Source organism: Magnolia sinica, chromosome 3 (assembly GCF_029962835.1).
Source record: "Magnolia sinica isolate HGM2019 chromosome 3, MsV1, whole genome shotgun sequence".
Lineage (NCBI taxonomy): Eukaryota > Viridiplantae > Streptophyta > Magnoliopsida > Magnoliales > Magnoliaceae > Magnolia > Magnolia sinica.
The window spans coordinates 89,499,576-89,526,489 of NC_080575.1; the positions used below are offsets into that span (position 1 = coordinate 89,499,576).

A 26,914-nucleotide genomic window follows, 5' to 3' on the forward strand; every position below is an offset into this window, starting at 1 on the left:
AAATCAAAAAACAAATAAATATCACCAAAATATAAAACAAATGCTAGCTAAAAAACAAATCAAGTTAAAACTAAAATTCATAACAAAACAGAATCGAGGGAAAAAAAAAAAAGAGGCAAAAGATCATTCCACCTTTCTTACTCTTGCAGTGGCAATTCAGCAAATAAGAGGCATGCACGGGATCATCTGAGGTGTAGCTTTCAACAAGGTGCGTGAGATTGCGGAGAGGATCTGAGGAAGGAGAGTCAGGTTTGGGGAGGAATAAAATGAATGGTGTGCTGAGGATAAATCACAGTGGGTCCATAGGCAGAGGGGTCTGTTAAATCAACTTGAGAAGAGAAGATAGGGACGAGAAGTGAAGGAGAGATCTAGGATTTTTTTGGGGGGTTTGTGAGATAGGGAAGGGAATCGGGGCGGAGTGTAGAGAGTGAGAGAGAGAGAGAGAGAGATATTTGCTGGGTCAGGCAGGGAGAGAGCGAGTAGGGGAGAGGGTTTGGTGGGGTCGAGTGTTGGGGTTGGGCGTTTTCTTAAAGGGGGAAAGCGACTGGGGACTAAGGTTTTTTAAAATAGGGTATATATACCCTAAAGGGTGAGTCGGGACAAGTCGGGTCGAGTCGGGCCGAGTCGAGTCGGGTTTCAGACTGAGTCGGGCCGAACTTGGACCTATTAGAACTCGGCCCGAACTCAGTTCCGAGTTGGGCCGAGTCGAGCGAGTTAACCGGGCTAGCTCGATTTGTGTACACCCCTAGTGGTATCTACATACCACCTTGTAATGAAGTTCTCTACCGAGAATGGAGTGGGCTACCTCCAAGGAGATTAGCATGAGGCCCGACAATGTTATTCAACCGTGCTAAGGAGAAAAATATCCAAGTAGACCCTTATGGTCAATTTGCTCAACCCTAGGGAAGACTCTTCGAAAAGAGTCTCTCTAATAAAAGATCTCCTAGCCATTCCCCTCGATGAGGCTGACCCGACCAAAGCAGTCCAGGTCGGGTCATTGTTGACTTCCAACCACCGTGAGCGAACGATGAGCTTCCTCTGAAAGAATAGCGATGTGTTCACCTGGTCTCATTAAGACATGTCAGGCATCGATCCTGGGGTAATGGTCCACAAGTTGAATGTGGACTTAAACTGTAGACCAGTCAAGCAGAAGAGGAGGATGTTCAAGCCAAAGCAGTACATCGCGATTGCCAAAGAGGTTGGCAAGCTCTTGGACTCTGGGTTCGTCGAAGAGACATACTACCCTGAGTGGATTGCCAATGTCATCCTGGTAAGAAAGTCCAACGGGAAATGGCGGGTCTGGGTCGACTATTCTGACCTGAACAAAGCATGCCCCAAGGATAACTTTTTCCTCCCCGGAATCGACCAACTGGTTGATACCATAGCCGAGCATGAGCTCTTGAGCTTCATGGACCCATACTTGGGATACAACCAGATAGAGATGCACTCGTCTAACAAGCAAAAAATGACCTTCGTTACAGACAAAGGTCCCTACAGCTATAGGGTCATGCCCTTCGGACTAAAGAATGCAGGGGCTACATATCAGCGACTGGTAAATAAAATGTTTGCACATCAGATTGGACGAACCATGGAAGTTTACGTCGACGACATGTTGGTGAAGAGCGTCAAGGCCGCTAACCACTTGGCCGACTTCAATGAGACTTTCTCAATCCTGAGGAAATACCAAATGAAGTTGAATCCAACCAAATGTGCGTTCGGAGTTAGCTCAGGCAAATTCCTTAGTTTTCAAGTCGGCCAGAGAGGAATTGAAGCGAATCCTGATTAAATCAGAGCCCTATTGGACATGGGATCCCCTCGGATCGTAAAGGAGATCCAATATCTCACTGGGAGAATCGTCGCCCTCAATCGCTTTTTCTCCAGGGTGACTGACAAGTGCCTCCCCTTTTTTCAATAGCTAACAAGAAGGCAGAATGGACTCCGGATTGCGAGCGGGCATTCTAATAGTCAAAGCAATACTTAGGGTCACCTCCATTACTATTGAAACTGGAAGTAGGAGAACCACTGTTGCTCTACTTGGCAGTCTCTGCTTTAGTGGTGAGCTCGGCCCTCGTCCAAGAATTTGAAGGGAAACAACGCTCAATGTCTTCATCTGAAGCATTTCCTCGGGTTGCGAGCAAGCATTCCACGGAGGAGGAGATCAGCTGGGTGACAGAAGGAGTTACCCTCTTCTGGGTGGTTGTCTTCATCTGAAGCATTTCCTTGACCAAAGGACACTTCCTCTTCCCGGGTTTCTAAGGCTCAGCCATACCTGCGAAGCACAATTCAATTCAGCTAGGCACCAACATCAAAATTCCAACTGGCGAGCAGACACTTACCAAGGGAAGAGAGAGGGAATTAATCTGCAGAGCCCCGACTGGTGTAGGAGGTTGGGAGTGATGAGTTTGTGCCACATGCAGAGCTCCTCCTTTAGCACCCTCGTCTTGTCTACCTGGGCTCGGTGAAAAGGAGAGAGCTCGGGTGGCCTCTTTGGAAAGACTGCAGAACACAAGGAAACGGATTAGCTCAATATTCTACAAAAAAAAGAGAGAGAGAATGTTGTGTTCATCCAGAATACAACCTGGGAGGACGAATTAGTGGGCTCTCTAACCCAAAGACTGGCGAGCTCGGCAGCAGACACTTCCCACTCCCCTAACGCCCAAAACCACTTATTCTTCCAGTCCTTGTTGGAAGAACAGAGTTTAGCGATGAGGCTCAGACCTCTGTGTGTCCTCGATGAGAAATAGTACCAGCTCAAGTCCACAGGGTTGTGCTTAGCCTGGTACAAGTACATGAATTCATTTGGTGTCAGTTCTTTATTCTTGAGCTAATACCAAATGATGTAAGTCCCAAACAGCAACCTCCAAGCATTTGAGATGAGCTATCCTAGAGCTAGCCTCAGATGTGCAGTCAACGCTCTCACAAATGAATGGATCAGAAGCCAGAGTCCACATTGGAGAGCACAGATGAATATGGCAACCTCCCCCTCAACTGGATCCTCGGGGACATCAAATGGAGCCAGTGCTCAGATACCTATAGAGTCCGGAATCTGAAACTCAAAATGGACTTTGACCATCTTAGCTTCGTTAAGACCGACCCCCCGAGGGACAAGTTCGGAGGGCCGCTCTGCCTGGGGTCGGGCAGTTGCCCTTACGCCCAAGGGCCGCTTGGTCCGGGGTCGAGCAGTCATCTTAACAGACCATAGAAGCACTGGAGAAAGTGGTTCCGCTGAGACCTCAATTCTGGAACTTGCACTCCCCGGGTTAGTATCGCCCTCGAAGGTGTAAACCTCGCGCTCACATCGTCCGAGCCATTCGACATTGGACCCTTAACGGAAAATGAGACTAAAATAAATAAAAAAGGACTGAAAACATGGGCGAAGGATGAGAAGAACTCCCAGAAATCGCCTGCTTTGGAAGTTTATCAACAGTGGAAAATTTTTAAGCAAAAGCAAATGACTAAGCCGGTGTAGGAGGCAGTTGCTTTTATACCATGCTTGGTCGAGAGCAATTATGACAAGTCTTAATTATTGGAGGCGAAGAGTCACCCCCTTCCTGGCCGGAGGATGAGAAGAACTAACCGAAAATCGCATGCTTTGGAAGTTTATCAACAGTGAAAAATTTCTAAGCAGAAGCAAATGACTAGGCCGGTGTAGGAGGCAGTTGCTTTTATACCATGCTCAGTTAAGAGCAATTATGACAAGCCTTAATTATTGGAGGCGAAGACTCACCCCCTTCACCCCCCCCCTCCCCGAGCACCACCTCATACGTGGTAGCACCTGATTAGTCTCGCCAATACGAATCCCCAAGCCATGCACAAGTTTTAATGAGCAGCATTAAATGTGGCGAGCGAAGTGTTGTTTCTCATCCACTGCCTTACACGTGGCAACTTCCTATTCATCGCGTTGTTGCGTGTTCTCAACCTTTGCCACGCGTCCATCCCCCACAAGCTTGCAATAAAAAAATGCCGCTGCAGAGTACGATGCTTCGATTGCACTAGCCCATCATGGCAAATTCTTCTTGATTCAGCTGTTCTTGCTAACTATCAAGGGAGGCACCACTCGTTCATCTTCATTACATAAACTTACTCCCCGAGCTCGTGCTGCAGACTCGTAGAGTAGGGGGCTTCTGTTATGGAAAAATATAATCTAAGAACTTTCAAGGATAGCTCAACTTGAACACTTTCAAAAACGGCTCGGCCCAACCACCCTCAAGGTCAGCTCAGTCCGACCAAAGTTTGTCCCTGAAACACTTTACCTAGAAAAACTGGCATGAAGCTGACGCTGACTCTCACAAACATAGCACTTCGCAGGATGTGACCCCGAGTTCCTATTCGCCCACGCTCACTAGAAACTAGATGACCTGACGAGATTAAGGGGCCATCGAGAACAGCTAGATCCGCAAAGAGATCAAGTCCAAACCATAGTTCAGATTGATTTAGTCGTGATTAAATCAGCTCGGATCATCTTCAACCGAACAATAGAGCTCGGTTCCAATAAGCTCGGTCCTATTCGTCTTTGGCCGCTCGACAGAGCTCGGCTCAGATGAGCTTGGTTCGGATCGCCTTCAGTCGCCCAAGGGAGCTTGACCAGATTGGCTTAGTGCAAGACCCCCTCGTAGTAACGCATGACAAAAGTAACCGCCCGACGCACAATTCTAGGGTAATTGACAACATTCACTGTTCGCGCACATCTCGCCTAACGGCTGAGATCGTGCCTAAGATTATGAGCCAACCCGCCCTATGAACACTATAAATAAGGGACCCATCTACATGAACATATACGCAAAATCTTTTGCCCAGAAACCCCTCTACATGATTAAACCCAGAGTCCTAGCTTGACTTTGACATAAGAGGGTCCCCTACTCTAGCAGGGTCTCATTTGTCTTCTTCCTGTGTAGGTGCTCGGAACAAGAAAGAGGGCGGTCCATATTTCTGCATCAACATATATATATATATATATATATATATATATATATATATATATATCTTTTAATTTGTTTCTGAATTTCTATTCTCCATTAAAAATTTGGGAAACACCTTTTCAAGACATGTTTGAAATTACTGATTCTATAAAAAAGTGTAGTAGTGTTTCTTAATTTGATATTTTTTACTACTTAATTATAAAAATTTATAGAAAAAATACGCAACAATAATCTAATGAGTTTAAATGAGTTTTTCTTCTAAATCAAACATGACCTAATGTTTTGGAATCATTATTTCCACGTGGTGGTGGAAATCATCATTGGCTTTTTAAAAAAATTAATTTGAAACGTAAAATTCAAAAAAAAATGTGGGAACGAAACATGTTTTCTTTTTTTAGCTTATTTAAATCAGGGAATTTCTCTTAAGGGCCTGTTTGGTTTCCCCAAATAACAGTATTCGGCATGCAATGGGCAATTATGACTTTTCACATATGTTTGATTTTTAATGGTATTCAAAGGGAATTAAATCAAAGCTGCAGTTGGTGAGAAACGGCCATATATCAGACGCCATATCCTGCTAAGATGTAGGTACTTGAATGTAATCCTCTAACGCCCGTCTGTCAGACTGAAACGGGTATGGTGGTCCGCGGGACACCGTTCCATTTAAACCGTTCATAATACAAATGTACTTTGTTGGTATTTTATTTTCACACAGAGAACGTCTCTCTTCCCTCCATTTGCAACAAGAGCGGACTGATAGACGACGACCCACATGTAAGGTATGATCGGGGCCTTCTGAGTTCCCTTTGCATGGATCCTTCCCGGACGTCGTCCATACTAACCATTCTTCTCTCTCTCTCATTTTTAGTCTGGGGAGATTAGATCTTACTGGAACCCTATCAAATATTGTCTTCACGGCTACGTATTCTGACTGAAACAGAGTGTAGAAGTAATGCTCAGATTGCTGTTATCTTCCATGGATTTCCAGTGGTTTTTTTCTTTTTTTAGTTTTTTCAGACAAACCTTGTGTTTATTGGCAACTGTGTTGTCACTGTTGAGGGGTTTACTTTGAGTATGTTGGAATATATCAACCTGGAGCTGCAAATGAGAGTTCAACAACATGTGCATAGAAGGGGATAGCAGTGCGGGCCCATGGAAAGAAGTTTCTAAAAACAAAAATACCTTTTTATGACTGTTTGGATATCCTGCATTTGGTGGATGTGGCAGAATGGGGTGGTCCGCTCTGTTGTCTTCATCCCGTCCGGTTTTGCAGTGCATAGACTATTTTTTTGGATTTTAAAAATGAACGGGTCCCACTCCATAACATGTTACCCTCTGTTTTTTTAGATTTTTTAGATATCCCGCATGTTTACCCTCTGTTTACCTTCTTTCTTACATTATCTTTTTCACAGCAATCTAAATCTTCAGTTTACCTTTTGTATAAACGAGGTTGAATGGCTTTTTGGGCAAACACATCTAAACAGCAGGGCCCCATCTGAAGAATAGCTTGCCTCTCATACATCTGGGCTGCATTGCCACATGGGTTAGCCTCTAGATGGGCTGGCATGCATGCATGCGTTAACTAGTCTAATAAATTGAAAGAGTTAAGGACGTTTTTTGTAGACCTTGGGTTGTCTTGTATATGGGTTCGCCTGAAGGCAATTGTTTGACAGAATTCATTTGAAAAATATATAATAGGAAAATCAGTTCCTACTAGCTGTGTTTCAGTTGTTACTGAGACTTGTTGATGGTTGGCGTGCAATAAGTAAAAGTATAAACTTTTCTATTACTTTCAGCTTGCAAAGCAGAGTCAGGTTAGAGATCTGTATATTGTGTGGATGGTTGACATTGATGATGGGAGATATATCCAAGGGTTGAAGGTGTGTTACATTCTACCATTGACAGAAATCCCAAAACTTTTCAAGTGTCTGGATAGCAGTTTGGTTATTTCTTATATAATGGAAAGTTGGAAATATGTGAGAGATTTCTAGTCATTCCTTCATTTGTTTTTATGAGCTAGCATAAAAATCAAGCTACCTAACTCATTGGGAGTTTACTAATTTATGTGCAGATGAAGAAAAATTCCAATCATGCACATTCATTGCACTCCTGTGCAACCACATCATCTGATCGGTCTGATTTTTTAACCAGGTCATTTATATAGTGAGGCCCAGCAAATAAAAACTCTAAAACATATAATGGGTGACTCACTTTTTATTTTTCTATTTTGGTAACCATCTACTTTTTCAATTGTTCAATCTGGGAGGATCTTCAGCTCTAAACATGTTACATGCACACTATCAGGCAGCTGAAGCTATATGCACTGGTAATGATCCCTAGTAGGGGTGGCTACAAGTGAAGTGTTAACTAACAGTGCAGTATTACATCATGATGTTGTCGCAATTCAAAGAAAATATTTTAATCTTTATTTTTTTGTGGAGTGTGTTCTTGTTTCTCTGTTGCGATGGTATCATCAGTAATGACCAGTGCATACTCCACATCTTCTATATCAGTTATTTTAATAATTTGAGTTTATTCCTATAAAGAATATGACATAATTGCTAGTATGAGAAGGATTTTGACAAAATGTTCTGTAGGTTGTGTTGTCCTTTTTCGAACGTTATGTGACATATTTTTTTAATATCAATTCGTTGTTATATCTGAACAAACAGAGTTACAAATAGAACTGGTGCGGTATTACACCTACTACTGGATGCTGACTCGATTTTATACGTTTGTTGTACAAGTGCATATAATAATATGGAAGGACATGGATGGACGGAAGAGGAGATGGCTGCCTTTGCAGCTTCAGTTGCAGCAGCAACTACAGTGAATGCAATTAGTGAATTTTGCAATAGTTTCTTTCTAAAGACACCCTGGAGAGTTGGTGACTATGAAGAAGCAAGATAATTAATGGGATAATTAGAGCCGGAGATAATGAGTGCCTGACACAACTCCGAATGAATAAGGATATTTTCTTTCACCTATGCTCGTTTCTCAGGAATAGGAATCTGCTACCAGATGGGAAACATGTAACTATGGAGGAACAACTTGTCATGTTCCTCCATACAGTAGGACATAAACCGTGTCATTGGGCATCGCTTTATATGGTCTGGACAAACCGTAAGCCGATATTTTTCTAAAGCATTGGACGCAATTGTGAGACTATATCCTGAGTTTGTAAAACTCCCCAGTGCAGAAATACCTACGGAGATTTCATCCAATCCTAATTGGAGGACGTATTTTCAGGTATGGATCATGCTAATCACAACTATTCAAGAACATCATTATTATAAGATTATGTCTCTTATTATTTCTTTTCCTGATAAACCATTTTCAATTTAGGACTGTATTCATGCAATTGATGGACCTATGTACCCACTTATGTTCCTATGATGGACAGTGTCACCTATCGTAACCGAAAAGGGTTTCTCTCGCAAAACGTAATGGCTGCTTGTACGTTTGATATGAAGTTCGTATACGTGCTGGCCGGATGGGAAGGTTCGGCCTCCGACGCACGCGTCTTACAGAATATGTTGACACATTCACATGATCGTTTTACAATCCCAGAGGATATTTAACAATGGAGTGGAAGTTATTTTTTAACTGAATGAATATTAAATTATATATTGATAATTACTCGTAATTAATTGTAGGTAAGTACTATGTAGTTAATGCTAGTTATGCGCATTCGCCAGGATTCATAGCTCCGTACCAAGGCATATGGTACCACCTCAATGAATACCGCGCGAGTCGCAAGCCTTGCAACAAGAAAGTATTATTCAACTACAGACATGCTCAACTACAAAATATTATAGAGTGGATTTTTTGAGTACTAAAAGCTCGGTTTTCAATCCTAAAGTCAGCTCCACCATATAACCTTCTAACACAAGTAAAGATAGTTATCACATGTTGTGTTTTACACAACTTTATCCGAGGATTTGGGGGGAGATGGTATTGATGCGAATGAAGACTCAGCAACGGTTATAGCGGATGGTATAAACCCATCTCTAGTTGAGATAGGTTCTCAAGAAGATGGTCAGATGGTTACGAAAGCCACACAATGTGAGAGACGAATGGAACAAGTTTCAAGACAATATTGCTATATGATGTGGAATGATTACCATCCTGTACGTTGCAGTTTATAAAAATGTCTTGTTTTTTTTTTTTTTTGTTTGTATAATGGAGAATGGGATGTTTGTCCTCGTTTTTCGTCACTCAATTGTCTATAGTATACATTTCTCTGCTAGTTTAATAAAACACCATTTTTCTACTCGATGTCAACTAATATTTAGAAATATGAATGTGTTAGCCTATATGTTGCAAAATATTAATCAATTGTGCATGACAATCTGGAATTTTACTGCTTATTTTAAAATCCTCATTTCAATATATGTAGATATCCGAAGATTCGGACGGAGATGTCATCGAACAAGAGTAACCTACAATCGACACCTACGAAAGCATCCAGTCAGGAGCTAAGTATTACACCACGGAGGAGCCCGAGGAAAATTAAACAGAAATCAACTATTGAAAATGGGTCTTATAATGATGTAATGCGATGGACTGATGAGATGGACGACTGTCTTATTGACACTCTTATGGAAGTTGTTGCAAATGGTCGTAAGAGCACCAATGGATTTAAGAAAGAGACATATAAGACGGTTGTTGATACTGTGAAGGGTGTCATAGGGATATCGCTACAGGAGAAACATGTTGGGAATCGCCTCCGTACGCTGAAGAGGCTGTATTTTGAAGTGCGCGAGACTTTGAGTGCTTCTAGTTTTGGATGGGATGACGACTTGAAGGTAGTCACTACTCCAGATGACGTATGAGAAGATTACATATGGGTGAGAATGACATCGATCTAAGTTTTAATACGTTTAGTGTTGTTGTTTTTGTTTATATTTTGTAAATGTAATATATCCACAAGTAACATTGTATTGACACATTCATCCTTATTGTCAATAGTCACATCCTTACGCACAACATATACGGGGCAAAGCGGTGCAGAGGTATGACGACTTGACCTTCCTGTTTGGGACTGACCGTGCTAGTGGACATCGTTCAAGTACAGGCAACATTCCAGATTCTATGGCTTCTAGACGGTCTGGGGATACTGATATTTCTCCGAGAACATCTGTTGATTTGAATGACGATATGCTCATGCTATCGAGTGACGATGTAGGGGACAGTGCGGGTGACATCCATTGGTCGTATCATAGTCGTGACGGCAGCCACAAGGCCCACCGAAGTCCAGATGGAAATGGAAACAACTCCGTGAACACCGGCAGCACTTCGACGTCAAGGAAGAGGGCAAAACTAAGTTGCCCTTGTGACGTAATTGGGCAAGGAATGAGTGAGGTTGCCGAAGCAATGAAGTCACTAGCTAAAACCATTCACCAAGGAAAGGACATGGTACGCATGTCGCAGATTGTTCTCGCCTTGGAGCAGATTGAAGGGCTGACAAGACATGAGATTCTTCGTGCTATAACGATTCTATCGAAAGATGAGCAACAGTCTGCCTCCTTCCTTTCACTCCCCGAACATAGCAGGTTGGACTTTGTTTTGATGTTGCTTGCACTGGACCACTCCTCCGATTGAGCGCAGTTGGACATATATGGACTTTGAGATTTTGGATGAATGTTTTTTTGGACATTTTCTATTGGGACAATTATGTTTTCTTATTTTGGTAACTGTTGGTGACAATATGTGGATGAATGTGCCTGTTTAGAACGGGTCATGGATATGCCTGTATAAAACAAGCTTTGGATAATGTGCTTGCTAATAGATGAATGACAGTGTTGGACAACCTGTCAACTATTTGAGATTTTCATGACCGTTTGCATTTTTTGAACTTGGTGATTATAGTTTGTTGGTACGTAACTTTCTTATACACTGCATCACATGTTTTTATTTTTTGTTTACTTTGTCAGTGATCTTCATAAGGCGGGTTCAGGTATGTGAGATGTAATACTTCAATACCTTGTAATATAATGATTTCAACACAAATAGTTACGCTATTTCTTCCGGTTTCTGAACAAGTAATGATAATTGAAATTGTTCAACTATTTTTTGGTATATTCCACTCAGATATTGTTACATTATTTGATAATGTGCAGATGGCCAAAAAGGCTTACGTTGTCTTCAACGGCCGACGCCCTAGAATATATTATGACTAGGAGTGTCGGGTGCAAGTGGAAGGATTTTCACGAGCACGTTTCTGTGGATACAACTCGGCAGTCGAGGTATTTCTTGAATGGTCTGAATGGTCCGAGAAAATGGAGCTTTCAGCTGTCCCACGGGAGAGATCGTCAATGACCATGAGAGTGTTAGGTCGCAGCCTAGAGAGCGCCGCAGTGCCATCTGCATGAGTCATACGTATGGACGGACCTCGGCAATGACCACTTGTGCTCCATATGAATTTGGCACAAACAAATAGGGAGAAGGTATCGCAGACGTTGGAGACTGTGGGGCACTGGTTAGATTCATTTTTGAAATCTTGGTAATGGTTACTGTCATTTAGCTTTTATCAAAGCTGAAGTAGTGATGTATAGTTGTGTTTGTATGGCCATTATTGGGTTTGTTTTGGACAACTTTCTATTTACCTTTGTTGATGGACAGTGTTAAGTATTTTGATAATCGTTGTTTGACATGAAATTTTTGGTTTTTGTAGTTTTGGATTGTAGTGTATCTTTTCAACCCCTCTGACTGTTTTGTTCTAATAGATAATATTGGACTAATCAGATACCCATATGCTATTTTCAAATCAATGGGGATATTTTTGGCATCCACATACAATGGTAGATCCGGCTTTGTGAAGTATATTTTTCTGAACCATTGCCAAATATCTTCACGGCCTATATCATGAAGGTCGAACGGCATGGAACCTAACGTCTATGGCAAGTGGGGCCCACAATTGAATGGCATGGATAAAACAACTACAGAAAGTGGGGACCACAAATGAATTGCGTGAATACTACAACTTCAAATAGTTGTGCCCACAGATGAACGACGTGGATATAACACCTTCAGAAACTGAGGCCGAAGATGAACTGCTTGGATGAATAAAAAAACAAAGGTGTGGCGCACTGATGCACAACATTTTACAAACATATGCAGAAAGTGGGGCCCATATACCAAGATAGGGAGGAACATGCACCGAAGGCGGAGCCCATAACAAATTGACCAGAGACCGACAGTCCACTTCTCTATATGAGAATGCAATGGAAACAAATGAAATCAAACAGTCATTGCAGTGAAATTAGAAATGAGGTAATGGACATTATAATACCGTAGCCGGTGTGATGCATATAATACTCCTGTAAACCAAACACAAGATTGTTGATGTTGATTTGACATGGAATCCACTCAAAAGATTGTAGAAGACAAACATGTGACTGTAGTTAACCGAAATATCAACAATTATTATAAATACAAGTAAAATAGCGATCATTACTTTTTTACAACCACGTACCACGGTAATTGGAAAGCTAAACGGGGCCTAAATGTTAAACCCAGCAAGCAAACAACCCGGGTGATAGAAGTAAGATTGTAATTTCTGCTTGGAGCCAGGGGCATTTTCGGTAAGCCTTGCTTTTCTCCATTGCAGTCTCTTTGGTAAGCAGGATCTGACACCGCTTTTATCTGCCAGATCAGAGCCTCTACCGAATCTTTTCCATTTTTTAGTCAATTTCCTGAATCTTCTGCTCTAGGGTTCCCATTTTTGGCAATTGCCGCAAACCGCCCTCATATCTCTCTCTTCCCACCCGTTGGATCCAGCTAGGGTTTCGGGAATTGGTTTTTTCTTCTAGAATCAGAGACGAATCCCTGAGCAGGCCCTTGGATTTTGTGGATTTTCGGTTCCCATGAGACGAATCTGAGGTCAGTAACACTGATTGTGGAAATTCAAGTTTTTGCAGTTTCAATGCGAGATGGAATTTCTTCACTGTTTGTATATAGATGGGTAGGATTTCCCTTGTTCTTGCAGTTTCAAGGGTGGGGGTTAGGGTCTTTGGCTGAAAAATGGGTGGGGAAGGTAGATGGGGAGGAATTAGGGTTTCAGTGGTGAAAATTAGGGTTTGTCATTGAAAATGGCTAGAGGAGGGTGGGGTTTTCTTTTTATTGAAAGAAATCAGGATCTCAGTGGGGAAAGTTAGTTTTTTAAGGAGTATAAAGAAATCAGTGTTTTAGTTTTTTAAGGAGTATAAAGAAATCAGTGTTTTCGTCGTGAAAATCAGTGATCTAGATTGAAACTGGGCGGAGAACTTACGTCGAATGATATTAGGGTTTAAAATTTGGAAATTTCGGTTTTCGGCAGTTAACGGAGTGGAGGATTTGTCGCAGGGAGAAGATTGGGTTTCAATAACCAGAATGCAAAAGGGCATCTGAACTAGGGTTCGGGTTTCCTTTCATAGGAAGATTGACTTTCTGGCGGGATTAGAGATGGAATCCCCCTTTTCTTGTAGGGAGAAGGGAAATGGAAACGGTTCTTGGGCATCTCCAGCAGCTCAGATGGAGGGTTTTGTGCCATTGGATGGCGGAGCAGGGAATTTAACTTCTGAGGACCCGTTTAACTTATCCGAGTTCATGTACTTTGACAATTATGCTGAATTTGGCCACCCTTTGGTCGCAGAACAGGTTCTCCCATTGATCCAATCGATGCCTGGTAGTCTTGCCTCTTTTCCCCCTACACCGAATTTTGCATCAGAAAATGTGGACAGCTTTAACTTAAACAACAGCGGTTCTTTTAATACAGTTGCAGTTCCTCCAAGTTGTGGAGACAAACCGGTATTTCAACATACTGGTAATGCCCACTTCTGTTTTCCATCTGATTCTGCAGATGTGGATAATTCGGATATCAACCAAATCAGCTGTCCAATACCTCCAGCCAATGTTTTGGACAGGGAGAAGAGTTTTGTATCCAGGTCATTAGGGTGGTCACTCCCTGAGAGGATGTTAAGGGCACTCTCTTTGTTCAAGGAATCGGCTGGTGGTGGAATTCTTGCACAGGTTTGGGTGCCCATCAGACACGGAGATGAGTATATTTTGAGCACTTGTGAGCAGCCCTATCTGCTCGACCATGTGCTAGCCGGGTACCGTGAAATTTCCAGGGAATTTACCTTTGCAGCTAAAGAAATGGCTGGTTACTCCCCAGGGCTTCCCGGACGTGTATTTATCTCTAAGATGCCAGAGTGGACTTCAAATGTAGTATATTACAGAAAGACTGAGTACTTGAGGGTGAATCACGCACTCAACCATGAGGTCCGCGGATCTCTGGCGGTACCAGTTTTTGATCCTCGCGATCGGTCATGTTGTGCTGTGCTGGAACTTGTCACGACGAAGGAGAAACCCAACTTTGACCTGGAGATGGAAAGCGTTTGCCGTGCAATTCGGGTTTGCTCTTACTCTCTCTACCTTTCCATTAACTAGTTCTTTATAAACACCCCCCCCCCCCTCCAAAGGGAAAAAAAAGAGACACTCATTTTAATGCAAATAAATTATTTTCCACGCATTTGCTCTTGACTCTGCTATCTAATTTGTATATCTGAGTCTGTGGTACTTGGAACTTTTTTGTGCAATTATCCCACTGTATTTGTATGGAATTGTTGTGGGTAGTGCACATCAGCATATGGGTTTAACCAAAAACAACCCCTACTTATGAAAAATATGGTTTTTTCGACTAATGTTTTATATTAAATGGAAGTAACTTCATTCTTGCCACTCTATCATTTGTCTGCGTATGTGCCTTTTTTAACATTTACTGTCCATACCTTATGGTTGCATATAAGTAGACATAGATAGAACTAATCCTTGAGCAGTATCAAGGTTTGGGCTGATCGCATGCATCTAAGCATGCTACCACTTCCATGAGAATGATGGATTTGTCACCAGAACAACCAAACTGCTGTTAGTTAATTGTTGTTTGACCACAGGCTTCGATATATGCAGGTAGCAATGGGTCAGCTTCTACTCGGGGTCAACCTGGGCCCAACCCCTTTACTAAAGGGGCCAAGAAGTCAAACCCAAGCCCAATCCAGAAGGCATGGACTGCAACATGAGCCTGATCCATAAATTACTCTAGAATTTTAGCCCATGGGACAACTCAAACAAATTATTGGTCCAAGCCACACTCAACTTTACTAAATGAGCTTACACTTTCAGGCCCTTTACCACTAGAGATGCATGTGCCATGCACGTGGAGAGAGGGGTAGTGGTTTGCTAGACGTGGGAGACGAGTCAGGAGAGCAGTTGTAAATGGCAGGTCTCTTTGGAGGTTTGCTAAGCTCTCATGCAGGTATAACAGTGCTCATCTACACACCACCACGTGTCAATATGGCGCATTTGTTCTAGATCCGAGTAATCCATAAGACGGGCTGCATTGTTTTAGTCATCTTACCCAAAACTCAGGCTGATTCACACCTTGGGTAGGCAAGAGTGTAGAGAACCATCTGTCCTTCCACTCTCTGCACCATGGTACACGTTAAGAGTGAATGAACTTGATTTTTGGGCCAGATGAGCTAACCAATATAAGCAATGTCATGAAAGCTCGGGTCTAGCACATGTGCGCTATATTGGCACGTGTTCAGGCATGTATATGAGCAGGATGTACATGTGTGTGCTGAGCAAGCCTTGCCTCTTTGACAGAAAGCTTCGTTTTAGTAGATGGCTTCACCTTGTAAATTACCTAAATGCACTCTGTTTGATTTAAAACCCTTCCTGTGTCCTTTATTCCTGCCTAGTTTTAGCCATTAATAACTATTGCATGCAAAAATTTGCCACTGGCCACTATCATTATATGTATCGTAGATATAGGATTCTAATAAGCATGTTGTGTTGGTCTGGGTTGGGATCATTCCAAGCCCAGCACATTTACTCTCTGTCTCATCTTTGGGAAAGACCCGACCCACAGCCTGTTGAAGTGGTCTGAGCCCATCAAGAAGTGGGATGGGACAGCTGTCATATGGGCTACGGCCAACCCGATCCTTTGCCATCCCTCTCTGTATAAGCATTTTCACAGCATGCATCTATGCACAGCGCAGACATGTGTATTTGTGTCTCATCAACAGTAGTTATCACTTATCTCTGATGTTCCAACCTCAAAAGCATTTGTAAACAACTGAAGTTCAAGTGGCCATGCGCATATCAATAGACACGCATATTCACCATACTTAAATGCGTAGAGCACTCGAGTGGTACTGTCCTATCGTGGGTCCCAAATGGTGTGTGTACGACAACCAATGCGTCCAATTGGTTTACCCCACCATAATATGCACCCAGATCAAAACTCAGGTCAATCTAATAATCAGGTGGGCCACATGATATACAACAATGGACAGTTATACACACACCATGTTGGGCACCACATGCAAATGGGAGGCTTTTGGGTGGTTGTCAATTGTTCCCGATGTTGGGGCCCACCTGATGATTGGATTGACCTGATTTTTTATTTGGGTGCACTCACACCTTTTGGAAGGGTTGGATGTCATGTTCAGACAACATTGGCCCCAAAATAGGTCTGGCACAACTGTTTGTATTTTATTATTATTGTTATTGTTATTATTTTGATAGTTAAGTATGGCCGTATGGGCTCAAATGCAACTAGAGTTATGGTTGCACCAGCACCACTAAAGTGTACCCCTTTAAATACATACATGCATGCATGGATTTATGTTTGTTTACATATCATTGAAAATTATTACCATCAATATTTTAACCTTCAAGTATTTGCAGGCTGTGGATTTAAGGACCACTGAACCTAAAGCTCATCCACAGGTATTCATTTGCATCTTAAATTTTTTTATTTTTTATTTTAAAAGGAATTGCTATGTATTTTGGTTTCGTATCTTTTTGAAGAATTCTAGTAGTTTTCTCTGGGTTTATGTAAGAAATCTTTTAATTTGCAGAATTTTTCAAAGAGCCAGAGAACTGCCTTTGCTGAAATAGTTGATGTACTGAGAGCTGTATGTCATGCGCATAAGTTGCCGTTAGCGCTGACATGGATTCCCTGTTATCACCCTGATGGAATTAGTGGTGAATGCATTAGAGGTTCTATGCGAGATGATGATACAAGTCAGGGGCAAAAAGCTTTACTATGTGTCCAGGAGTCAGCATGCTACGTGAATGATATGCTCATGCATGGCTTTGTGCATGCATGTAGTGAACATCATCTTGAGAAAGGACGGGGAATTGCTGGAAAAGCACTTCAATCAAATCATCCATTTTTTGCCCCTGATGTAAAAGTGTATGACATAATAGAGTATCCACTTGCACATCATGCACGTAAGTTTGGTCTGAACGCTGCTGTTGCTATTCGGCTCAGGAGTACATACACGGGCAATGATGACTATATTTTAGAGCTCTTTCTGCCTGTCAGTTGCAAAGGGAGTTCAGAGCAGCAACTCTTGTTAAACAACCTCTCAAGTACAATGCAGAGAATCTGTAGGAGCTTGAGAACAGTTTCAGATGCAGAGTTAGGTGCACCTGAAGTCCCCAAAGTATGCATCCATGAGGAACCAGGATCAAGTTTTCCATCAACGGACATGTGTGGGAAAAGTTCTCAGCCGATATTATCAGACAATGAGCTAGATTTGAGTGAAAAGGTGGCCTCACAGAGTCAAAATCCTGGTAGTGGTGAAAGAGAAGCGGATGGCCCTCATGACCAGGTACTGGTCCGATCCATGTACCCATTTTCTGATGAATGGCTGGTATCATGCAATACATACTATTGGGTCATTGAAATAAGTTCATCAGATTGAATCACATTCTTTCAGTTGTTGTTACAGAGTTTGTAATTGTTTGTTTTTGGTCACATGTGAATTCATCGTTCCTGTTATCGGTGATGTTATCGACCCCATTTATTTGTTGTTTTTCTAGGTGTCGGTGATATATTGCTGATATTTTGCCTTTGTATCAATAACATCTCATATTGCTGTAGTGCCATGGGCCTTTCTTTGCAGAGAGTCCCCTGTATCGATGATATTATCAATGATGCCATCAATATGGGAAAGTTGGGTTGGGTTGGGTTGGTGTGTAAATAGCAAAAAAAAAGGTGGAAAAATAAAAATAAGATAAGAAAAAAGATTTTATTTTTTTTTTGAAAATTTTTATGGGGATTTTGTTCCTGACTAGATTTCGACCATTCCTTTCAAGTCTTGTGAATCAAAACATCAAAACAACTGATTGGGGGAGAAATCGAAGATCTAAATCTTCGTGGGTTGGAACGCCCAAGTTACGGATTTGTGTTTATTTATTTATTTTATAATCTTTTTGCATGAATTTCTACTGCGCATGCATTGACATGGATTTGAGTAGAAAATTGAGAGATTAGAGGATCAACATGGGGGAAATCCGATTTTTCCCTAATTTCTTGCCTAAATTAAATAATTGGGGGCCCAATTTTTAAGATGATCATGAGGGTTGGCAGATCTATCGATTCATGTTGATCTCTCAATTTTTCCTTTAAAAAAATTTATTTATACATATATATTTTTTTAAAAAAATCTGTTTACTTTATTAAAAAAAGAAAAAAAAGAAAGAAAAAAACCATTTCTTTTAGATTTTTGTTTTCTTTTAAATTTTTTCGTATTTATGGTTCCATGTTTATGATCAATGAGTTGCATTTGTTTGTCGAAATCAGTTTATTTAACAAAAATATTTAAAAATAAAAATCTGTCTATTTAAAAAAGAATTTTCTCATTTGAAAATTTATTTCTTGAATGGATGCATGCTTGTGTCATGAAATGAATGTATGTATGTGTGTGTGTGTGTGCATGGATGGATGGATGGATCATGGATGTGTGTGTGTGTGTGTGTGTGTGTGTGTGGATGGGTGGTTGTTTGGTTGGTTGGATCATGCATGTTTGTATACGTGCATGGATGGTTAGACTTGTATGCATGTATGCACGGATGGATGGATGGCCGTATATATGTATGTTGTCTGTATGCATTGATGGATGGATGGATGGTTAGACATGTATGCATGTACGTTGTCTGTGCATCAATGGATGGTTGGTTAGATATGTATGCATATATGTTGTCTAGATGGTTGGATGGATGGATGGATGGATGTATGGATCGATCATGCTATGTATGTGTTGATGCATGTGGATCATGGATGTATGCGTTGATGCATGTTTGTAAGTATGCATGTGGATCATGGATGTATGCATGCATGGGTGTATGGATAGACATGTATGCACGCATGGATGTATGACTTGTTCTTTGCTTTAAAGAGATCTAAATGATTATTGTGTTCCTAAAGAGTGATATTATTGGTTGCATTTTTATTATATGAACTCATTTTGGCTACTATTCCATTGATTTGTTATGACAACGCATGCTTTAGGCCATTATTTAATGGAAACTTATTATGTATGGTTCTTTTCGGCAATTTTTTAAATTCCTAAATATGTAAATATGTGTCTTTTAGCATCTCCTGAAGTTCCATTGAAAAATTCCACTGTTTTCCCCATGTTTCCTTGAGTCAGTGATACATTTCTTGGTATCGGCAATATCGATACATGTTTCAGTATTTCCAGTCAGCAATACATGCAACAACACTGATACTACGAACAATGCATGTATAACCCTGGTTCAACAGGGTTTCTAGTAATGTCGTCAAATGTTTTCCACTTACTGATTCTAAGAACTTTGTGCATCCATGACGATGGGATTGATGACTCGTACAAATCAGATGTGACTCGGATGATTGAGTTTGCACTGGTTCGGCAACAAGACTCAGAATTGAAAATAGGGGATGACTAGGGCCAGAGTTGACCAAGTCGTACCAGACTCGGCCAAGTCATACCGGACAAGTCTGTTTTTGGAGATCCTTTTTGAAGACTCGGTGACTTGGGCCTGATTCTGTCCGAGTCACCGCGTCTTAAAATCTTGAGAGGAAGATATATTACAGTGGGAGTTGACAAGGAAGAATATGAAGAAAGAAAGAAAGAAAGGTCTTGATGAATTTGTGGGTTCGATGCATTTGATTTGCTAAGAGGATCTCCACCAATACTTAAAATTATCCTAGAGAAAATTGCAGAAAATGAGGAAATCAACTACGAGGATTGTCTGAGCAGTTGGTTTTCCTAAATTCTTGTATAAAGGAAACTAACTAGGAGACTGACCTTCCATTGTTTGGCTGCAAGTGTTGCATCTACTTTTGTTCCCTGAGGTTATCAAGAAAACAGAGGTGCAAGTACTTGATTCTAATATAGACATAGTCATTGGTCAGTATAAATAATAGCGACCTCTAGAGAATATAAATTTCTGATTATTATTTTTTACCTTACAAAAAAGAGATGAAAATTTTATTCTTAATTTCACTTATGCAGTTGCTTATCAGGAGATTAATGCTATCTGAAAGCTGTCTCCAAAGTAATGGTGTGCATTGGTGCATGTGTATTAGAGAGAAGTACCGAAGCCTCCAGTACCTTTCCCTTTCAGATGTCTCAGAGCTTGATTAATTTGAAAAGTTGACTGTGCAGACAACAAAACCAACTAGTATATCTTCGTAGTTACTGAATTAGCTTCACGCCTTTGTGAAACTTTAAACAGATTGAACAAAGCAAATAGCTAGCTTAAGCTACTTCACTCTTAATTTTGCTGGTACTATAGTGAACTGCAAACAATGAAGACCAAACTGACTGCAAAACAGTAGGTTTTGTAAGTGACATTATAATATTTGGGTCTCTTTCTGTCCCATGACAACTCCCTTAGAGAGCTTTAGGGGCCATTTGTATTGGGGGCATCCGGATTCCCAGGAATCCCTACCTGCATGTGGGTTGTGATTTTTGCATTTGAGGTTGCTGCACATTAGCATACCCGGATATTCAAATGTCCGATGGGTGTCTCAATCCGTCAAAATTAGGTAATCACAGTGCCCAAAAATGGATAAAAAAGGAAATTAGGATATTTGCTCTCAATTTCCACCAACAATTACCCCTCTTGAATCTTTCAAAAACAAAATAAAACCCTCGTGAGAGGGATGGGCAATCAAAGGTGGGAAACATGTGACGGTTAGGATCATTGAGAGGGATGGGCAATCAAAGGTGGGAAATATGTGACGGTTAGGATCATTGAGAGGGATGGGCAATCAAAGGTGGGACCCGCATGATGGAGAATCTAAATGAATGATGGCATTGTTTTTAGTATGGTCAATATGGACCGTCCATTGCTCTTGCCATTGATTGGATGGGTAGGATCACTTGCACAAAGGGACTTGAGAAGGATATCAAAGGTGGGGCCCACATGATGGATGGTCTAGATAAAAATATTGGACCATTTGTAGTATGATCAATATGGACAATGAGACCATCCATCTCTTGAGGTATTGCTTTGAAAGTTACAATCATCCAACCAAAGTGATTTTTGGAAGGGGATGGGCAATCAAGGGCGGGCCCCAGAAAACATTTGTAGGATGGTCAATATGGACCATCCATTTTTCTAGGCATTGACTGGAAGATTGGGATCATCCAACCAAAGTGATTATTTGAGAGGGATGGGCAATCAAGGGTGGGACTCACATGATGGCTGGTATATCAAATGATTGGACTGTTTTGTAGTATGATCAATGTTACGGGTGATTTCTAACTTATAATTGAATCAAATGCTGGTATTACAAGTTATGGGAATCACAATCACCTACTCCAAAATGTTATCCAAACATAATGATGATAATTACCATTAATTACAATACTTGAATATTGAAATTTTGGTTACTAAATATCTAGGTCATTCATATGCCCCCATCCCAAACAGCCCCTTAGTGTGTTTTGAGCATCAAATGTTGTTGCTTGGAGCTTTCAAGGTTCCATGTATCAAACACCATGTGAAAGGTATATGTTAAAGATTTCATCACGTTATATACTAACTTATTTTATTTTTAATTCTCTATAGATAAAGTGAACTGAAAATGTAATACATTGTTCTATGCAATGTTTTGCATATTGTTATCACTTACTGTATCACACTATTGGATACAAATACATATCAATAATCGCATGGGATATATCGTTTGTATCGTGTAATGTATCACTGTTGTTGGGAACCATGGGGAAACATTGAGAAATTGGTCAAAATTTTCAATGAAACTTCAAGGATTGTTAAAAAAGGCATCAATACACACCTAGAAAACAAAACATCATTAAAAAAAAAAAAAAGTGCACATAATAGGTTTCTTTTGTATGGGGTCCTAATTTATGCATTGTTTGACTGAAATGATTCAAGTATATTCAAAGTCTATTAATATAATTTATAAATGTAAGAAGATATATATGGAAACACAAGCAATACATTCAAAAGAAAAAGAAGTAAAAACTAAAAATATACCTGTGAATAATGTGTGTAGGGCTATGGCTCAAACCCACATAGAGCTGCGCGGTGGCTCAAAATTATCATCTCAGTCTCGACGGGGATTAGCATAGTACTGTTGCTCCACAAATTGACAATGCTATGCCCAAGTCATATTAGAATGATACTAGTGAAGATACTCTCTAACATAACGCTGGTACTCATCCTCTTCGATTTGAAAAAAATTGGAAAAATTTTGAATTTTCTGCAAATTGGCCCATCTTCCCCAAAATCTCGAAATTGGAGTGTATGCGATGATGATTTTATCAAACACTACTAAATACTCTGAAATGGGGGCCAATTGAACTACGAATCGAAGTGTAAGTTTTAAAAATATATATATTTTTAACATTTTTAATAAAAAATAAAAATTTTCAAAAAATTCCCAGATTACCAAGAATCACTAGATTAGGTTATATACATGTTTGATTTTGTGTTTGGACACATATTGCAATTGATTTGCGAGAAATTGGGAAATTTTTATTTTTCCCAATTTTTTTGCAACTCGTCCCATCTCCCTTGAATCTCGAAATCGAAGCTCCAAATTCATGATTTTTTATGCAAAACATGAAAAATCATTGATTTGTAACCATTTGACATTGATTTAACATGATTTATGGCAAATAAAAACAAGGATCAAAAATCAAAAATGCTCATTGGATCGAACAGGTGGGATATATCAGCTCTACTCATGTGTTTCGTATTGCACAGGTGAGATACAAGATATATTGTGGGATATATCGGTCGATACTGTCAATACTGAAAACATTGGTTCGGTGTGACTTGATTTTCTTGGCAATCATTTCTCTGTGGAAGGTGGTTTGGTTCTGAAAGCTGTATCTTCTCTCTCATAAGCAAGTTGGACTTCACGAGTTCAGTTTTGCTTTGTGTTCAAATGTCAATGTGGTGGGCAGTGTTTGTAAGTGAGAATATATTCTTCTGAATTACAGTGCGCAGACCTCTGTGAATCTCTTGAGCACATTGATTTTATGATTATGATATGGTTTGAAAAAGAAATTTTCAATTGATAATGATTCTCTGACAGTATTTTAACTCTATATTACAGACATCAGCTGGTTCAAGGAGACAGTTGGAGAAAAGGCGTAGTACATCGGAGAAGAATATTAGCTTGAGTGTTCTTCAACAACACTTTTCAGGGAGTCTCAAGGATGCTGCAAAAAGCATTGGGGGTAAGACTCTTTTCTGCTTGGGTCTTCTTGAATGGGCCTTAAATTGGGCTTAAGCTTTTTATTCACTTGCGGCCACTTGCAAATTTGACAGATTTTTCTGTCAATAAAGGTTCTTAGCGTAATATGGATGAGTGTGGAACCTTCTAACAACTTTATCTACCTACCACTGCTTCTATAATTAGAGCAGGCATACCGCTTGTTTTCGAATGGATATGTGTCTAACTAACTTACACACGGACACACGTGTTGGTTTAGAGCATGACCACTCTGACATGTCGACACATCTGTAAATATGAGAAAGATGAGCTTTGCGAAGCCCACATGCGTACAAGTCAGTTAATGCACATGCCACCACATATACCAGCTTGGCAGACAGGTGAAAAATCCAAGCCAGGTGGACCTCACCATGTAGATGTTACTACCCAAAGATAAAGTTGGCCCATTCGGTAGGTGTACCTTGATATTAGATATTAGTTGACAGGTTAGAAAGCTTCCAGCTGATTTTTTCACAACTGTACATTCTTTTAGTTAATTCTGGCCAACAGAATAACGGACTGACCTGATTCTTGGGATAGGCAATCTGCATGGTGGTACCCTTCTGATGGATGGTTTGGATATTGCACTTGTCCACCCTGCTGACATGTGGTGGCGTGCGTATTAGCTTAGCACACACATGTGAGCTTAGTAAACCGCTTGAAAGATATAGATTATATAGATTGTTAGGTCCTTAAGGCGTAAGGTATGGATAGTGGTTCTCAATGTATTGCCGTACATCTGACAATGTGTGGTATATTGGCTATGCAAATTATGAAGAAAAATTCAACTTCGTAATAGCCATGTTGACATGTATCTCTCATGTCCACTTCAGAAAATGGTGCATTGTAGTTAATTTGGCACTCTGCTATACAAGGACTTTTTATTGATTTCCGGATCTCATGTTTGCAGTTTGCCCAACTACATTGAAACGGATATGCAGACAGCATGGGATTTTGAGATGGCCGTCCCGCAAGATAAATAAGGTGAACCGTTCGTTGAGGAAGATCCAGAGTGTGATGGAATCTGTGCAAGGGGTGGATGGTGCATTGAAGTATGATCCCATTTCTGGGGGCCTTGTTGCTGCAGCCTCCATAGTTCAAGATCTTGAGGCACGCAGCGGTGCTCTCTCTCCTTGCAAAACCCCACCATTGGGGAACCCTGAGTCAGCAAGCCAAGATGTAGCGCCAGGATCTTCTGTACCTTCTATCGAAGGCAACCAGTTTCTAGTGAAGTTGGAAGGGGATGACCCCTCTGTGGGCACACGCCGAGTGGGGGCCTTGGGAAACACGGTACTCTCTAATTTGTATAAGGGCGAAAAAGAAACAAGTTGTGTTCCTCCTCCAGTTTATTGTTTAGATGGATCCAAATTTGCTGCTCTAGATAGTGGATTGTCGCCGCTGGTTAAGCTCGAAGGCATGCCTTGGGCACCTTCAAAAGATGCTGCGTGTGTTTCCTCTCTTGCAAAAGAAAGACGCAAGAGATGGGGTTCTAGCTTAGAGAGCTCTGACTGCCATGTTACATCAAGGTGCTCGAGCTCCATGCCGGCTGCTGATGAGGTGGACACTGGAATTGAAATCGATGACGGTGTGGTAGAGCACGACCAGCCCACCTCGTCAGGCATGACAGATTCTTCCAATGGCTCAGGCTCAGCAATGCAAGGTAGTGCGTCAAGCTCCCCCGCTGTCCATAGACAGAAATTTTTGAAAAGTGAGGCATGCATGAGTGACAGTGGCTTGGTGATTACTGTGAAGGCTACCTACAAAGAAGACATGGTGAGATTCAAGTTCTTGCCATCCTTGGGTTGTCTTCAGTTGCTTGAGGAAGTTGGCAGGAGGTTCAAATTACTGACTGGGACATTCCAGCTCAAGTATCTGGATGATGAGGATGAGTGGGTGATGTTAGCCAGTGACTCTGACTTGCAGGAGTGCGTTGAGATTCTGGAGTCCGTTGGGTCCCGTAGTGTAAAGCTTCTGGTCCGTGATCTGCCTTGCGCTGAGGCCAGCTCTGCTGGTAGCAATTGTCCATTGACAGGGTTATAACTGCTTGCGATGGGGCAGGACCTCTGCCGGTCCTGGCCCATGATATGAAGATCTTCCAGTCAGGTTTGTGATTTGGACACTGTCAATGAGTTTGGAGGTTCAATTCCTTTCCGTGCACTGCAGTTTGAATATAATCTGTTTGGTTAGATTCCCATGTATTCTTACGGAGAGTGTCCCTGAAGAGAGGGGGGGGGGCGAGATCCCCATTCATGTCAATATATACACACGTATTTATGTAAGTACACATAGGGATGTTGATGAAAGAGATGTGTATTATGTATCTGTTAGGTGGGGCCCGGACATGCAATTTGCAGTGTGCGGCCCTGTATGTACAGAAGTATGAAATACTTAATAAAGGTATTGATAGAGACTTTGTTAGCTGTGGAAGCTGGAATGCTCTTCTGCATGTTGCAGTCACTACAATTCTCTTGCAATAATTTCAATCCTGCACCTTTAGTTCTTGGCAGAGAATCCTCCTTTGGTTAGAAAGAGGGCTCTTCTGGGATTTGAATGGTATGTAAGATCTGCATTTTTTTCTTCTTTCAACACATTGGTTAAGCAGTGTTTGCGTCTGACCGACTATTTATTTTTGCAGATGTGGGTACTCTTTGAAAAGGCTTTTGCTTATATGAAGGAAAATGCCCGCCTGACCTTCGACTTTCGTGTGGGCAGATGGCATGCAACTTCTGCTGACATGGACGGAATGACTTCATGCGGCTGAGATCCAGCCCATCCATCAGGTGTGCCACCCTGTATTTGGACTAGGGTCCAAAAATCAGACCGATTCGACAGCAAGGTGGGTTACGCCATGGGAAACAGATGAGGCCGCATTAAAACGCCCAAATTGTTTGTGGGGTCCTCCGTGGTGTGTATGCACCATCCAATCCACTCATCAGACTTGCTACACCAGGATGAATGGATTTGGTGAAGATTAAGACATTCCAGGACTCAGGTGGGCCACATCATGTGAATTTGGATGTTTTAGGCCATGATTTTACACCGTTTGCTATGGTGTGGCCCCCATGAGTCGGGGATCGAAATGATCTTTAAGATCCATGGTGAAAATGTGGTGGCATATCGGATGTACAATGTGAATCTGATGCATGTTAGTCTGATGTGGCGCTCACTCAACGCAAGGGGAGCGGATTATATGATGTTGGGGCGTCACAGAACATGGTAAGGCCCTGACATGGAGATGGCGTTGCATGAAGCATGTTTGAAAAGGAGTAGATTAGGCGTGGCGCCAGAATCACCCAACATGGTGCCGCCCTGGACATGGGCACACCTTGATGTATGTATTGTATATCCACGCTGTTCATCCATTCGATCCTAATCTCAGGTGGATGGACCGGATTGCTTATTGACAATACCAGTGGTG

General features: G+C 41.3%; 1 protein-coding gene across 1 annotated transcript; it reads left to right on the forward strand.

The window, feature by feature from the left end:
• The first annotated feature begins 13,113 nt into the window (after nucleotides 1-13,113).
• Nucleotides 13,114-25,914, forward strand: LOC131240187 (protein NLP8-like). Its single transcript, XM_058238296.1, has 5 exons — nucleotides 13,114-14,315; nucleotides 16,653-16,694; nucleotides 16,826-17,584; nucleotides 23,338-23,461; nucleotides 24,407-25,914. Exons 1-5 carry the CDS (start codon nucleotides 13,365-13,367, stop codon nucleotides 25,534-25,536), a joined length of 3,006 nt encoding a protein of 1,001 aa, XP_058094279.1. The 5' UTR covers nucleotides 13,114-13,364; the 3' UTR covers nucleotides 25,537-25,914.
• Nucleotides 25,915-26,914: the final 1,000 nt, after the last annotated feature.

Coding starts and splice junctions, on each gene's coding strand:
- LOC131240187 (XM_058238296.1), top strand. CDS start 13,365: ATGGAATCCCCCTTTTCTTGTAGGGAGAAGGGAAATGGAAACGGTTCT. Junction 16,695..16,825: donor AACCTAAAGCTCATCCACAG/GTATTCATTTGC, acceptor TTTAATTTGCAG/AATTTTTCAAAGAGCCAGAG. Junction 17,585..23,337: donor CGGATGGCCCTCATGACCAG/GTACTGGTCCGA, acceptor TCTATATTACAG/ACATCAGCTGGTTCAAGGAG.